At 42.6% G+C, this 15,132-nt stretch overlaps 1 protein-coding gene across 1 annotated transcript in view; it reads left to right on the top strand.

The window, feature by feature from the left end:
• zanl (zonadhesin, like) overlaps positions 1-15,132 on the top strand; it is a 52,313-nt gene that overhangs the window by 17,243 nt on the left and 19,938 nt on the right. Inside the window, exons 40-84 of the mRNA XM_076288374.1 lie at positions 51-189; positions 324-465; positions 571-770; positions 949-1,087; positions 1,268-1,378; positions 1,575-1,777; positions 1,880-2,021; positions 2,137-2,381; positions 2,605-2,753; positions 2,907-3,035; positions 3,241-3,379; positions 3,515-3,605; positions 3,637-3,660; positions 3,766-3,965; positions 4,144-4,282; positions 4,463-4,573; positions 4,764-4,966; positions 5,069-5,210; positions 5,326-5,570; positions 5,794-5,942; positions 6,096-6,224; positions 6,430-6,568; positions 6,704-6,845; positions 6,951-7,150; positions 7,329-7,467; positions 7,648-7,758; positions 7,949-8,151; positions 8,254-8,395; positions 8,512-8,756; positions 8,980-9,128; positions 9,282-9,410; positions 9,616-9,754; positions 9,890-10,031; positions 10,137-10,336; positions 10,515-10,653; positions 10,746-10,862; positions 11,179-11,372; positions 11,489-11,630; positions 12,507-12,751; positions 13,103-13,251; positions 13,357-13,485; positions 13,686-13,824; positions 13,969-14,110; positions 14,434-14,630; positions 14,784-14,922. Coding sequence (XP_076144489.1) covers positions 51-189; positions 324-465; positions 571-770; positions 949-1,087; positions 1,268-1,378; positions 1,575-1,777; positions 1,880-2,021; positions 2,137-2,381; positions 2,605-2,753; positions 2,907-3,035; positions 3,241-3,379; positions 3,515-3,605; positions 3,637-3,660; positions 3,766-3,965; positions 4,144-4,282; positions 4,463-4,573; positions 4,764-4,966; positions 5,069-5,210; positions 5,326-5,570; positions 5,794-5,942; positions 6,096-6,224; positions 6,430-6,568; positions 6,704-6,845; positions 6,951-7,150; positions 7,329-7,467; positions 7,648-7,758; positions 7,949-8,151; positions 8,254-8,395; positions 8,512-8,756; positions 8,980-9,128; positions 9,282-9,410; positions 9,616-9,754; positions 9,890-10,031; positions 10,137-10,336; positions 10,515-10,653; positions 10,746-10,862; positions 11,179-11,372; positions 11,489-11,630; positions 12,507-12,751; positions 13,103-13,251; positions 13,357-13,485; positions 13,686-13,824; positions 13,969-14,110; positions 14,434-14,630; positions 14,784-14,922 — 6,983 coding nt within the window. The remainder of the gene's footprint in view (positions 1-50; positions 190-323; positions 466-570; positions 771-948; positions 1,088-1,267; positions 1,379-1,574; positions 1,778-1,879; positions 2,022-2,136; positions 2,382-2,604; positions 2,754-2,906; positions 3,036-3,240; positions 3,380-3,514; positions 3,606-3,636; positions 3,661-3,765; positions 3,966-4,143; positions 4,283-4,462; positions 4,574-4,763; positions 4,967-5,068; positions 5,211-5,325; positions 5,571-5,793; positions 5,943-6,095; positions 6,225-6,429; positions 6,569-6,703; positions 6,846-6,950; positions 7,151-7,328; positions 7,468-7,647; positions 7,759-7,948; positions 8,152-8,253; positions 8,396-8,511; positions 8,757-8,979; positions 9,129-9,281; positions 9,411-9,615; positions 9,755-9,889; positions 10,032-10,136; positions 10,337-10,514; positions 10,654-10,745; positions 10,863-11,178; positions 11,373-11,488; positions 11,631-12,506; positions 12,752-13,102; positions 13,252-13,356; positions 13,486-13,685; positions 13,825-13,968; positions 14,111-14,433; positions 14,631-14,783; positions 14,923-15,132) is intronic.

Raw genomic sequence — 15,132 nt, 5'->3', positions numbered from 1 at the left:
TTATATATTTACCATGCAAATCTACCAATGATTCTATTTTGTACACACAGATGCAACAAATCTCCTGAACTGCCTGTACCTGGTTGTACACCAGAGGAACAAGATAAATATGAGAAACCTGCCTTCTGTGGAATCATACTGGAAAGCAACGGCCCATTCGCTTTGTGCCACCCCAAGGTTAATCCAAATGTGAGTAAAAGCACGTCCATTATAAAAATGGTTTATACTAAAGGAGTCTTTTTATTGCAACATTTAGATACACTTTAGATTTTAAAAGTGAGCTAACGATATATTTCCATGTTGTGTGTTCTGATCTGCTCCAGAGCTTCTTCAAGGACTGCATGTTTGACGTGTGTGAGCTGGATGGACTGCACTCTGCCCTGTGTGAGGCCATAGAGGCCTATGTGAATGAGTGTCAGGATCGTGGAGTCACCATCGGATCATGGAGGAACAGCACCTTCTGCCGTGAGTCTTTATCACCCTCATGTTGTTGGTGGTTCTGTACATTTGTTGAGAAAAAAAAGGATTTAGCAAATTAATAACTATTTTTGTCTTTTTTTCTATCAACAGCCCTGACATGCCCTCCCAACAGCCACTATGAGTCCTGTGCTCCACCCTGCCAGCCTTCCTGTGTCACACCTTCCCCAGGGCAGTGTAATGGACCGTGTGCAGAGGGGTGTGTGTGTGACCCAGGATACGTTCTCAGTGCTGGCAAGTGTGTCAGGAAGGACAGCTGTGGATGCCAACACACCAATGGCCAATACTACCAGGTGATTACATTAATGCAATGACTGACTTGGTTTCTTATTAGTGATTATTCATATTAGTGGTTATTCTATATTTCCAAAAAAATAAATAATTCTCCACTTTCTTATTCAGCTTATATTATGCAGTACACTGGCATCTATGTTAATTGGTTACTAATATTTTTCTACTTTTCATTTTCAGCCTGGAGAGGAGTGGTACACTTCTAACTGTGAGCTGAAGTGCAGGTGCAATCCTCCCTTCGTCAGCTGCAGTGATGGACAGTGTCCCCCTTCACAGGAGTGTAGCGTCCAGGGAGGACTTCTGGGCTGTTACCCCATTGGTGAGTGTAATTTGTTTTATTTGATATATGAAGAACCTTTCTTTTAGTTTGTGATGTATGCCATCAAAGCTAAACAATTGTAATTTTGTCAAACAACGTATGACATATTTCAGTAATATTAGATACTGTTATACTGTCTACCAGAACTCTAACAACTGATTGTTTCCCCCTTCTATCCAGCCACTACCCCCAAACCAACTACACCCAAACCTTCCACACCCAGCCCATCTACACCAACACCATCTACTCCCAAACCAACAACACCAAGGCCAATTCCAACAACAACACCAGGTAAGTAACAATACTGCTGCTTTAATTCACTACCTAGATTGTCCTAGTGGCCAGCATATGTACAGACTTGATAACATGTTTTTATTTTTATTTTTTAAATAATTAAGTAGCCTAACATGAAAGTCTCCTCGTCATCTCTGCATTTATGTCCTCTTCCATTTTTTTCTCAACTTCTTCATTCTCTCTTGTTATACAGTGACGTGCCCCCCTAATTCTGACTTTTTGGAGTGTGGTCCGTCATGCGTCCCCACCTGCCAGAAACCCAACATTAACTCCAGTAACTGCACTGGGACCTGCGTAAGCGGCTGTTTCTGTAGACCAGGCTTTGTGCTGTCAGGAAACCGGTGTGTTCCCGTTGATAAGTGTGGCTGTCTGGATGACAACAACAACTACTATGAGGTATAATCAAGACAGAAATATTACTTTTGTGGTATTTAACCTATCTTTGGATTAAATATCACCAAAATAAGATAACTCCTAACAAACTTGTTTCTCCATCAGCCTGGAGAGGTTGTGTTTGGGGATGGCTGCTCCAAGCTGTGTCGCTGTGCTGGAAACTACACTCTCTCCTGCGTAGACAACACCTGTGCTCCCACTGAGGAGTGCCGAGAGGTCAATGGAGTCCCTGGATGTTATCCTCAAGGTATTTTTTTTTTTTAATCTCTTTTGCTCATGAACATTTTAAGATTCTGAGATTTTGTGTGGCATGCTTTAATTTTTGGTATCTATTAATAGTATCTATCTTTTTTCATCCACAGGCACCTCCACCTGTATTGCCTCTGGTGATCCTCACTACACCACCTTTGATAAGCAGAATTACAACTTCATGGGCAACTGCACCTATCTGATGTCCAAGCCATGCAACACCACTGGTCTGCCACACTATGAGGTCCATGTGTCCAATGAGAACCGCAACAACAACAATAGAATCAGCTACGTATCAGCGGTGCATGTCTACGTCCATGGATTGACCATATCCATCCTTAAAGGAGGAACCGTGCGGGTAAGATATAGGATGCAAGTAGCACACAGCTATTGAAAAATAGAAGTGCAAATATCCATGCAGAATGTTTTGATTCTAACTATTCCCATAGGGTGTCTTTATGAAATGCTGCTCAAATGTCTATCATGCAGTGGTTCAACATTGTACTTGAAGTAGTAGTGGTCCATTATGTGTATCAAGCGTCTGGATGTCCCTTCACTCTCTTCTCTGTGTGTATCCCCAGATCAATGGGACCAATGTGAACCTGCCTGTGAACCCAGCTGCAGACGTTTCTGTCTACAAGTCTGGAAAACATTACACCGTGGCCATGAGTTTTGGAGTGACTGTTCGCTACGATGGCAACCACTTCATGGACATCAAAGTGATTGCAGCGTGAGTAAAAATCAGGATACTGGTTCATGCTCGTACATTGATTCTGTATTTTTCAGGTGTATGTCAATACCATAAGGCTGGTTTTTCTGGAATAATCAGCTATTTTATCTTGCTCTAATATATAAACTAAAAGAAAAAACGTTGCTTCCATAGATACAAAGAGAAGCTTTGTGGCCTTTGTGGAGATTACGACGGCAACCCCAAGGACGACTTCCGTACGCCTACAGGCGAACTCGTGTCAAAACCGAATGACTTTGGAAACAGCTGGAACTCTGACCCAGAGTAAGATTTTACAGGGAGCACCATAACAACATCATGCATTTTTAACACTTACAATGTACATGTAGTTATGCGCACAGAAGTGCTTTAACTTATGCAGCTACGTAGTAGTTAGACCCACAGTAATATATGAGGAAACACAAAGTCACATTGGCCACTAATATATTTACCATGCAAATCTACCAATGATTCTATTTTATACACACAGATGCAACAAATCTCCTGAACTGCCTGTACCTGGTTGTACACCAGAGGAACAAGATAAATATGAGAAACCTGCCTTCTGTGGAATCATACTGGAAAGCAACGGCCCATTCGCTTTGTGCCACCCCAAGGTTAATCCAAATGTGAGTAAAAGCACATCCATTATGAAAAATGGTTTATGTTAAAGGAGTCTTTTTATTGCAACATTCAGATACACTTTAGATTTTAAAAGTAAGCTAACGATATATTTCCATGTTGTGTGTTCTGATCTGCTCCAGAGCTTCTTCAAGGACTGCATGTTTGATGTGTGTGAGCTTGATGGACTGCACTCTGCCCTGTGTGAGGCCATAGAGGCCTATGTGAATGAGTGTCAGGATCGTGGAGTCACCATCGGATCGATCATGGAGGAACAGCACCTTCTGCCGTGAGTCTTTATCACCCTCATGTTGTTGGTGGTTCTGTACATTTGTTGAGAAAAAAAAGGATTTAGCAAATTAATAACTATTTTTGTCTTTTTTTCTATCAACAGCCCTGACCTGCCCTCCCAACAGCCACTATGAGTCCTGTGCTCCACCCTGCCAGCCTTCCTGTGTCACACCTTCCCCAGGGCAGTGTAATGGACCGTGTGCAGAGGGGTGTGTGTGTGACCCAGGATACGTTCTCAGTGCTGGCAAGTGTGTCAGGAAGGACAGCTGTGGATGCCAACACACCAATGGCCAATACTACCAGGTGATTACATTAATGCAATGACTGACTTGGTTTCTTATTAGTGATTATTCGTATTAGTGGTTATTCTATATTTCCAAAAAAATACATAATTCTCCACTTTCTTATTCAGCTTATATTATGCAGTACACTGGCATCTATGTTAATTGGTTACTAATATTTTTCTACTTTTCATTTTCAGCCTGGAGAGGAGTGGTACACTTCTAACTGTGAGCTGAAGTGCAGGTGCAATCCTCCCTTCGTCAGCTGCAGTGATGGACAGTGTCCCCCTTCACAGGAGTGTAGCGTCCAGGGAGGACTTCTGGGCTGTTACCCCATTGGTGAGTGTAATTTGTTTTATTTGATATATGAAGAACCTTTCTTTTAGTTTGTGATGTATGCCATCAAAGCTAAACAATTGTAATTTTGTCAAACAACGTATGACATATTTCAGTAATATTAGATACTGTTATACTGTCTACCAGAACTCTAACAACTGATTGTTTCCCCCTTTTATCCAGCCACTACCCCCAAACCAACTACACCCAAACCTTCCACACCCAGCCCATCTACACCAACACCATCTACTCCCAAACCAACAACACCAAGGCCAATTCCAACAACAACACCAGGTAAGTAACAATACTGCTGCTTTAATTCACTACCTAGATTGTCCTAGTGGCCAGCATATGTACAGACTTGATAACATGTTTTTATTTTTTAAATAATTAAGTAGCCTAATATGAAAGTCTCCTCGTCATCTCTGCATTTATGTCCTCTTCCATTTTTTTCTGAACTTCTTCATTCTCTCTTGTTATACAGTGACGTGCCCCCCTAATTCTGACTTTTTGGAGTGTGGTCCGTCATGCGTCCCCACCTGCCAGAAACCCAACATTAACTCCAGTAACTGCACTGGGACCTGCGTAAGCGGCTGTTTCTGTAGACCAGGCTTTGTGCTGTCAGGAAACCGGTGTGTTCCCGTTGATAAGTGTGGCTGTCTGGATGACAACAACAACTACTATGAGGTATGATCAAGACAGAAATGTTGCTTTTGTTGTCTTTGAGCTATCTTTGGATTAAGTATCACCAAAATAAGATGACTCCTAACAAACTTGTTTCTCCATCAGCCTGGAGAGGTTGTGTTTGGGGATGGCTGCTCCAAGCTGTGTCGCTGTGCTGGAAACTACACTCTCTCCTGCGTAGACAACACCTGTGCTCCCACTGAGGAGTGCCGAGAGGTCAATGGAGTCCCTGGATGTTATCCTCAAGGTATTTTTTTTTTTTAATCTCTTTTGCTCATGAACATTTTAAGATTCTGAGATTTTGTGTGGCATGCTTTAATTTTTGGTATCTATTAATAGTATCTATCTTTTTTCATCCACAGGCACCTCCACCTGTATTGCCTCTGGTGATCCTCACTACACCACCTTTGATAAGCAGAATTACAACTTCATGGGCAACTGCACCTATCTGATGTCCAAGCCATGCAACACCACTGGTCTGCCACACTATGAGGTCCATGTGTCCAATGAGAACCGCAACAACAACAATAGAATCAGCTACGTATCAGCGGTGCATGTCTACGTCCATGGATTGACCATATCCATCCTTAAAGGAGGAACCGTGCGGGTAAGATATAGGATGCAAGTAGCACACAGCTATTGAAAAATAGAAGTGCAAATATCCATGCAGAATGTTTTGATTCTAACTATTCCCATAGGGTGTCTTTATGAAATGCTGCTCAAATGTCTATCATGCAGTGGTTCAACATTGTACTTGAAGTAGTAGTGGTCCATTATGTGTATCAAGCGTCTGGATGTCCCTTCACTCTCTTCTCTGTGTGTATCCCCAGATCAATGGGACCAATGTGAACCTGCCTGTGAACCCAGCTGCAGACGTTTCTGTCTACAAGTCTGGAAAACATTACACCGTGGCCATGAGTTTTGGAGTGACTGTTCGCTACGATGGCAACCACTTCATGGACATCAAAGTGATTGCAGCGTGAGTAAAAATCAGGATACTGGTTCATGCTCGTACATTGATTCTGTATTTTTCAGGTGTATGTCAATACCATAAGGCTGGTTTTTCTGGAATAATCAGCTATTTTATCTTGCTCTAATATATAAACTAAAAGAAAAAACGTTGCTTCCATAGATACAAAGAGAAGCTTTGTGGCCTTTGTGGAGATTACGACGGCAACCCCAAGGACGACTTCCGTACGCCTACAGGCGAACTCGTGTCAAAACCGAATGACTTTGGAAACAGCTGGAACTCTGACCCAGAGTAAGATTTTACAGGGAGCACCATAACAACATCATGCATTTTTAACACATACAATGTACATGTAGTTATGCGCACAGAAGTGCTTTAACTTATGCAGCTACGTAGTAGTTAGACCCACAGTAATATATGAGGAAACACAAAGTCACATTGGCCACTAATATATGTACCATGCAAATCTACCAATGATTCTATTTTGTGCACACAGATGCAACAAATCTCCTGAACTGCCTGTACCTGGTTGTACACCAGAGGAACAAGATAAATATGAGAAACCTGCCTTCTGTGGAATCATACTGGAAAGCAACGGCCCATTCGCTTTGTGCCACCCCAAGGTTAATCCAAATGTGAGTAAAAGCACATCCATTATGAAAAATAGTTTATGTTAAAGGAGTCTTTTTATTGCAACATTCAGATACACTTTAGATTTTAAAAGTGAGCTAACGATATATTTCCATGTTGTGTGTTCTGATCTGCTCCAGAGCTTCTTCAAGGACTGCATGTTTGATGTGTGTGAGCTTGATGGACTGCACTCTGCCCTGTGTGAGGCCATAGAGGCCTATGTGAATGAGTGTCAGGATCGTGGAGTCACCATCGGATCATGGAGGAACAGCACCTTCTGCCGTGAGTCTTTATCACCCTCATGTTGTTGGTGGTTCTGTACATTTGTTGAGAAAAAAAAGGATTTAGCAAATTAATAACTATTTTTGTCTTTTTTTCTATCAACAGCCCAGACCTGCCCTCCCAACAGCCACTATGAGTCCTGTGCTCCACCCTGCCAGCCTTCCTGTGTCACACCTTCCCCAGGGCAGTGTAATGGACCGTGTGCAGAGGGGTGTGTGTGTGACCCAGGATACGTTCTCAGTGCTGGCAAGTGTGTCAGGAAGGACAGCTGTGGATGCCAACACACCAATGGCCAATACTACCAGGTGATTACATTAATGCAATGACTGACTTGGTTTCTTATTAGTGATTATTCGTATTAGTGGTTATTCTATATTTCCAAAAAAATACATAATTCTCCACTTTCTTATTCAGCTTATATTATGCAGTACACTGGCATCTATGTTAATTGGTTACTAATATTTTTCTACTTTTCATTTTCAGCCTGGAGAGGAGTGGTACACTTCTAACTGTGAGCTGAAGTGCAGGTGCAATCCTCCCTTCGTCAGCTGCAGTGATGGACAGTGTCCCCCTTCACAGGAGTGTAGCGTCCAGGGAGGACTTCTGGGCTGTTACCCCATTGGTGAGTGTAATTTGTTTTATTTGATATATGAAGAACCTTTCTTTTAGTTTGTGATGTATGCCATCAAAGCTAAACAATTGTAATTTTGTCAAACAACGTATGACATATTTCAGTAATATTAGATACTGTTATACTGTCTACCAGAACTCTAACAACTGATTGTTTCCCCCTTCTATCCAGCCACTACCCCCAAACCAACTACACCCAAACCTTCCACACCCAGCCCATCTACACCAACACCATCTACTCCCAAACCAACAACACCAAGGCCAATTCCAACAACAACACCAGGTAAGTAACAATACTGCTGCTTTAATTCACTACCTAGATTGTCCTAGTGGCCAGCATATGTACAGACTTGATAACATGTTTTTATTTTTTAAATAATTAAGTAGCCTAATATGAAAGTCTCCTCGTCATCTCTGCATTTATGTCCTCTTCCATTTTTTTCTGAACTTCTTCATTCTCTCTTGTTATACAGTGACGTGCCCCCCTAATTCTGACTTTTTGGAGTGTGGTCCGTCATGCGTCCCCACCTGCCAGAAACCCAACATTAACTCCAGTAACTGCACTGGGACCTGCGTAAGCGGCTGTTTCTGTAGACCAGGCTTTGTGCTGTCAGGAAACCGGTGTGTTCCCATTGATAAGTGTGGCTGTCTGGATGACAACAACAACTACTATGAGGTATGATCAAGACAGAAATGTTGCTTTTGTTGTCTTTGAGCTATCATTGGATTAAGTATCACCAAAATAAGATGACTCCTAACAAACTTGTTTCTCCATCAGCCTGGAGAGGTTGTGTTTGGGGATGGCTGCTCCAAGCTGTGTCGCTGTGCTGGAAACTACACTCTCTCCTGCGTAGACAACACCTGTGCTCCCACTGAGGAGTGCCGAGAGGTCAATGGAGTCCCTGGATGTTATCCTCAAGGTATTTTTTTTTTTTAAATCTCTTTTGCTCATGAACATTTTAAGATTCTGAGATTTTGTGTGGCATGCTTTAATTTTTGGTATCTATTAATAGTATCTATCTTTTTTCATCCACAGGCACCTCCACCTGTATTGCCTCTGGTGATCCTCACTACACCACCTTTGATAAGCAGAATTACAACTTCATGGGCAACTGCACCTATCTGATGTCCAAGCCATGCAACACCACTGGTCTGCCACACTATGAGGTCCATGTGTCCAATGAGAACCGCAACAACAACAATAGAATCAGCTACGTATCAGCGGTGCATGTCTACGTCCATGGATTGACCATATCTATCCTTAAAGGAGGAACCGTGCGGGTAAGATATAGGATGCAAGTAGCACACGGCTATTGAAAAATAGAAGTGCAAATATCCATGCAGAATGTTTTGATTCTAACTATTCCCATAGGGTGTCTTTATGAAATGCTGCTCAAATGTCTATCATGCAGTGGTTCAACATTGTACTTAAAGTAGTAGTGGTCCATTATGTGTATCAAGCGTCTGGATGTCCCTTCACTCTCTTCTCTGTGTGTATCCCCAGATCAATGGGACCAATGTGAACCTGCCTGTGAACCCAGCTGCAGACGTTTCTGTCTACAAGTCTGGAAAACATTACACCGTGGCCATGAGTTTTGGAGTGACTGTTCGCTACGATGGCAACCACTTCATGGACATCAAAGTGATTGCAGCGTGAGTAAAAATCAGGATACTGGTTCATGCTCGTACATTGATTCTGTATTTTTCAGGTGTATGTCAATACCATAAGGCTGGTTTTTCTGGAATAATCAGCTATTTTATCTTGCTCTAATATATAAACTAAAAGAAAAAACGTTGCTTCCATAGATACAAAGAGAAGCTTTGTGGCCTTTGTGGAGATTACGACGGCAACCCCAAGGACGACTTCCGTACGCCTACAGGCGAACTCGTGTCAAAACCGAATGACTTTGGAAACAGCTGGAACTCTGACCCAGAGTAAGATTTTACAGGGAGCACCATAACAACATCATGCATTTTTAACACATACAATGTACATGTAGTTATGCGCACAGAAGTGCTTTAACTTATGCAGCTACGTAGTAGTTAGACCCACAGGAATATATGAGGAAACACAAAGTCACATTGGCCACTAATATATTTACCATGCAAATCTACCAATGATTCTATTTTGTGCACACAGATGCAACAAATCTCCTGAACTGCCTGTACCTGGTTGTACACCAGAGGAACAAGATAAATATGAGAAACCTGCCTTCTGTGGAATCATACTGGAAAGCAACGGCCCATTCGCTTTGTGCCACCCCAAGGTTAATCCAAATGTGAGTAAAAGCACATCCATTATGAAAAATGGTTTATGTTAAAGGAGTCTTTTTATTGCAACATTCAGATACACTTTAGATTTTAAAAGTGAGCTAACGATATATTTCCATGTTGTGTCTTCTGATCTGCTCCAGAGCTTCTTCAAGGACTGCTTGTTTGATGTGTGTGAGCTTGATGGACTGCACTCTGCCCTGTGTGAGGCCATAGAGGCCTATGTGAATGAGTGTCAGGATCGTGGAGTCACCATCGGATCATGGAGGAACAGCACCTTCTGCCGTGAGTCTTTATCACCCTCATGTTGTTGGTGGTTCTGTACATTTGTTGAGAAAAAAAAGGATTTAGCAAATTAATAACTATTTTTGTCTTTTTCTCTATCAACAGCCCTGACCTGCCCTCCCAACAGCCACTATGAGTCCTGTGCTCCACCCTGCCAGCCTTCCTGTGTCACACCTTCCCCAGGGCAGTGTAATGGACCGTGTGCAGAGGGGTGTGTGTGTGACCCAGGATACGTTCTCAGTGCTGGCAAGTGTGTCAGGAACGACAGCTGTGGATGCCAACACACCAATGGCCAATACTACCAGGTGATTACATTAATGCAATGACTGACTTGGTTTCTTATTAGTGATTATTCGTATTAGTGGTTATTCTATATTTCCAAAAAAATACATAATTCTCCTCTTTCTTATTAAGCTTATATAATGCACTACATTGACATCTATGTTAAATGGTTACTAATATTTTTTTACTTTTCATTTTCAGCCTGGGGAGGAGTGGTACACCTCTAACTGTGACCTGAAGTGCAGGTGCAATCCTCCTTTCGTCAGCTGCAGTGATGGAGAGTGTCCCCCTTCACAGGAGTGTAGCGTCCAGGGAGGACTTCTGGGCTGCTACCCCATTGGTGAGTTTTGTATAACTAAATGCTTTAAGTGTATGCTTTAAATGAAGTAAGCTTACAGTCACTACACCAATGGTTATTCTGTCTTTCATTAGCAACAACACCCAAACCAACAACACCCCGACCATCAACTCCCAAACCATCAACTCCCAAACCTACAACGCCCAAACCTACAACGCCCCGGCCAACAACTCCCAAACCAACCACTCCAGGTATATCTGTTGTTTAGAAGAGAAAGATCCTTCATTTAGATCATTTTGATCAAGAGCTTCAACTATCAAAAAATTTTAATTATTGGTCTTAGATAAAACTGCTTGCTACCCAACTTTATAATCCAACAAGTGGCCTATACATGCACCCTGATGGACAAACCAAAAGATAACTATTCTATCCATCAATCAATTGAATGGAGCCTTTTTCCAGATCTTGAATCTTGGTAGATCTGTAGTTGTGAGTATGTGAACTTCACATTTCTCTTTGTCTCTGTCTCCATTCCCCTCTCCCTCTTATCCCCCCCCCCCCCCCCAGTGAAGTGCCCCCCCAATGCGGAGTATATCGAGTGTGGCCCAGCATGCATCCCCAGCTGTAGGGAGCCTTCCACCAACTGCACTGGATCCTGTATCACCGGATGCTTTTGCAAGCCCGGCTATCTCTTCCGAGGCTCGCGCTGCGTGCCTGTGGAGAAGTGCGGCTGCCTTGACGCTAATAACAACTACTATGAGGTACAAAGAGTTTCTTATGGAGGGGAAGGGAAGTTTGAGTAACAGCATATGGTACACAACTGTATGTGTGTAAATATATAAATACTGTATAACCTGCTGTTATTTCCTCTCTTTAGTCCGGAGAGATCGTCTTTGGGGATGGCTGCTCTAAGCTGTGTCGCTGTGCTGGAAACTACACTCTCAACTGCGTGGACAACAGCTGTACTCCCACTGAGGAGTGCCGAGAGGTCAATGGAGTTCATGGCTGCTATCCCAAAGGTAAGTGGTGTTGTTCACGTCAGCTTCGTTTTCCTCCAAGAGTATGTAAGAACAAAAACAAGAGTGACTTCATAAATGCTTTACTGGATAGCCACAAAATTGCCCAGAGTCCAGCAGCGGCTGTTTGAGAGGGAAACCACAAAGCCCTTAACTATTTCTGAAAATAACAGTTACCCCTATTATTCTTTTGTGCCTTGTTTTTTTTAATCTTTGAAACCATAGATAAGTCACATATTTTGAGGTCACATTCCGCCCTCTCAGGCTCACACTGTGAATAAGCTGATACTTTTCATGGGCTTGACTCTTTTGTGTGGTCAGAGCAAGCTATTCAGCCGGCCATTGTTCCCTTCTCTCATGTGCACAAATTAAAGTTAAGGACATCTAAGGTTCAACAATGAACTTAAAGGAATAGTTCACTCGAGAAAGGCACTCCTGCCTTATACATGTCAGTTGTCGTAAATGTTTTGCTTGTCTATGCCAATTGAAATTGGCAAGGAAATATATTCAGTTACTGACACTGTACAACAGTAAACAAAAAGAACTGGCCACCATTGACTTCTGTATTCAAACAAAGACTGTTGCTCTAAATAAAATACTTTTTGACTTCAAAATCACCAAGTGTCTTACAGAAACGATGCCTTCTGCTGGGAATGAAGATGACTACATAATGACCATTCTGATCCCATGACCACGCGCATAACTACACTGTCAAACTCATTTTGAGCAGCACTGTCGAATCAGTGGGCGACACCATCTGGTGGTCATCGGGCCAGATGTGTGTTTTTCATGATTGTCATGCTTCTCTTTAGTGTCCGCCTCTAATGTTCAGTGTTTTTTTTTTTTTTTTTTTGCTGTTTGTTTGTTTTTTGCCTCCAGACGACTCCACCTGTATTGCCACCTCTGATCCCCACTACACCACCTTTGATAAGCGCAAGTACGACTTCATGGGGAACTGCACGTATCTGATGTCGAAACCTTGCAACACCACCAGCGTGCCTCACTATGAGGTCTACGTGACCAATAAGAACCGACACAACAATTACAAAATCAGCTACGTGGACTCTGTGCACGTCCATGCCAAAGGGGTGACAGTGTCCATTCTGAGAGGAGGAGATGTGCAGGTGAGGTGAAGTTAAAGAGAAGAAAAGTAGGCTATAGGAGCTGCCGTCCAAGCGGGTGGCAGAGTGCCACCCCATCTCTCTCTCCCTCTCGCTTCCTGTCTCTCTCCACTGTCATATCTGCAAAAAAGCAAAAGCTCCTATACACTTTAAAAAAGAGACAAAAAGACAAAGTAAAAAAAAAAGAAATTGTGGCCATTAATGTTTTGGTTATTTGATGATTAATTCCTATTTCTACCCAGAGAGCAGCAGTTGATTGTTTACATGTAAAATAGAGCAGTGGCCCATGAAATATGTATCACTGCATGTGCTGTGTGTGTCTCTTTAACATCTGTTCTTAATATCCTCATCCAGCTCAATGGGACCCGAGTGAACGTGCCTTTCAGCCCAGATCCAGAAGTTTCTGTCTACAAGTCTGGAAAACATTACACCGTGGCCATGAGTTTTGGAGTGACTGTTCGCTACGATGGCAACCACTTCATGGACATCAAAGTGATTGCAGAGTGAGTAACAACAGTCAAAGCTGTTAAACACCTAAAATACACCTAAATATGTAGTGACCGATTAGTCATAGTGGTGCATAATATCTGCCCTTATCGTTTTGCCAGTTATAAGAACAAGGTGTGCGGGTTGTGTGGAGACTACAACGGGAATGCCAAGGATGATTTCCGGAATTCCTCCGGCCATCTGGTGACCAGCCCTGTGGAGTTCGGGGATAGCTGGAACGTTGACCCAGAGTAAGACTGCATAGACACACACACACACACACTCACAGTCACCACACAGGCATGGACTGTTTGCTCTTAGTCAAGTGTGCCCTCCCTAAAATAAGATGAAGTGTTAATGGTGCTATATAAATAAACTCAATAGAGGGTGAAATGAACTTCAATAAACACAGGCGGAGAGATTCTTAACATAACTGTTTCCTGATTGTTAGATGCAACAAGATACCCGATGAGGTTTATCCAGGCTGCACAGATGACCAGCAGGATGAGTATGAGTCTCCTGCCTACTGTGGAATGATACTGGACAGCAAAGGCCCATTTGCCGTGTGCCACCCCAGGGTTAATCCAAATGTGAGTTACAAACTAACTAAATATTAGTTGTGCATTAGGAATGTGGATGAGAAACCCCAGTGTATTAAATCAGGGTTTTCCGATTATACTGTAAGAATACCATTCATCCATATAGCAATCATAATGCTAAATGTTGTTTTCCAGAGCTTCTATAAGGACTGCATGTTTGACGTGTGTGAGCTGGATGGACTGCACTCTGCCCTGTGTGAAGCCATAGAGGCCTATGTGAATGAGTGTCAGGATCGTGGAGTCACCATCGGATCATGGAGGAACAGCACCTTCTGCCGTGAGTCTCTAGGGACCAGCTATCACGGCACATACATTCTAAACATTGATCCTAAGATAGTGCTTAAGCAAAATGGCACAAGTGAGAGTGGTGAAATATCACTATGGCGGTGATTTGGCCGTAGGTAATCATAGTTATGGTAATATCTGCTACCAACATCACAATCACTAGCTATATTGCTTTTAATTATTAATAATTAATGTGTCTCATTAGCATTATAGGCCAGGTTGTAGTTTAGGGGCTTAAGGCCCTTGGCTATATAAAGTGAGACAATGTCTTAAGACAATGTCTAACATTATTGATGTTCCTTTGACCCCCAACAGCTCTAAAATGCCCTGACAACAGCCACTTTGAGTCCTGTGTCTCACCCTGCCAGCCTTCCTGTGTCCTGCCAACTCCTGGTCAGTGTAATGGGACGTGTGCTGAGGGGTGTGTGTGTAACCCAGGATACGTCCTCAGCGCTGGCAAGTGCATCAAGAACGACAGCTGCGGATGTGAATACAATGGACTGTACTATGAGGTGTGATTTTTAAAAAAAAAAAAATTATTTTTATTTATTAATGCTGACCATGCAATGCAAACATCCATAAACATATACACCGACAGTGTTTTTTTTTATTTTTGATTTTTTTATTGATATTTTATGATAACAATGGTCCTCCTGGCTTTTCAGTCCGGTGAGGAGTTCTACTCTAACGATTGTAAGCAGAAGTGCAAGTGCAATTCCCCCACTGTTACCTGTGAGGCCACCGATTGCCCCCCAATGCAACAGTGTGGGGTCCAGGAAGGCATTGTTGGTTGTTACCCTGTCGGTAAGTATGGCTCTCATCTCCTGGACTTCAGTGCTTAAACTGACCTACATAAGTTGTAGAGTTGAGTTGCACATTCTGTTGAAGATGTTGCAGGTCGTAGGTCTTAGGTCCTCTAAAGTTAGGCCGTAACTAAGTGTAGTTCGTAGATTTCGAGCTAGGCAGCCATTCACCAGTGTTGCACATAATACCCATGCTCAGGTTGTGTGTCTT

This window comes from Alosa pseudoharengus, unplaced genomic scaffold (assembly GCF_046254945.1).
Source record: "Alosa pseudoharengus isolate Yale_2024_CS ecotype anadromous, Long Island Sound unplaced genomic scaffold, YU_APseudo_1.1 YU_APseudo_1.1_scf_17, whole genome shotgun sequence".
NCBI lineage: Eukaryota > Metazoa > Chordata > Actinopteri > Clupeiformes > Clupeidae > Alosa > Alosa pseudoharengus.
Note: the sequence above shows the minus strand (reverse complement) of the source record. Positions and strands in the feature narration are given on the sequence as shown.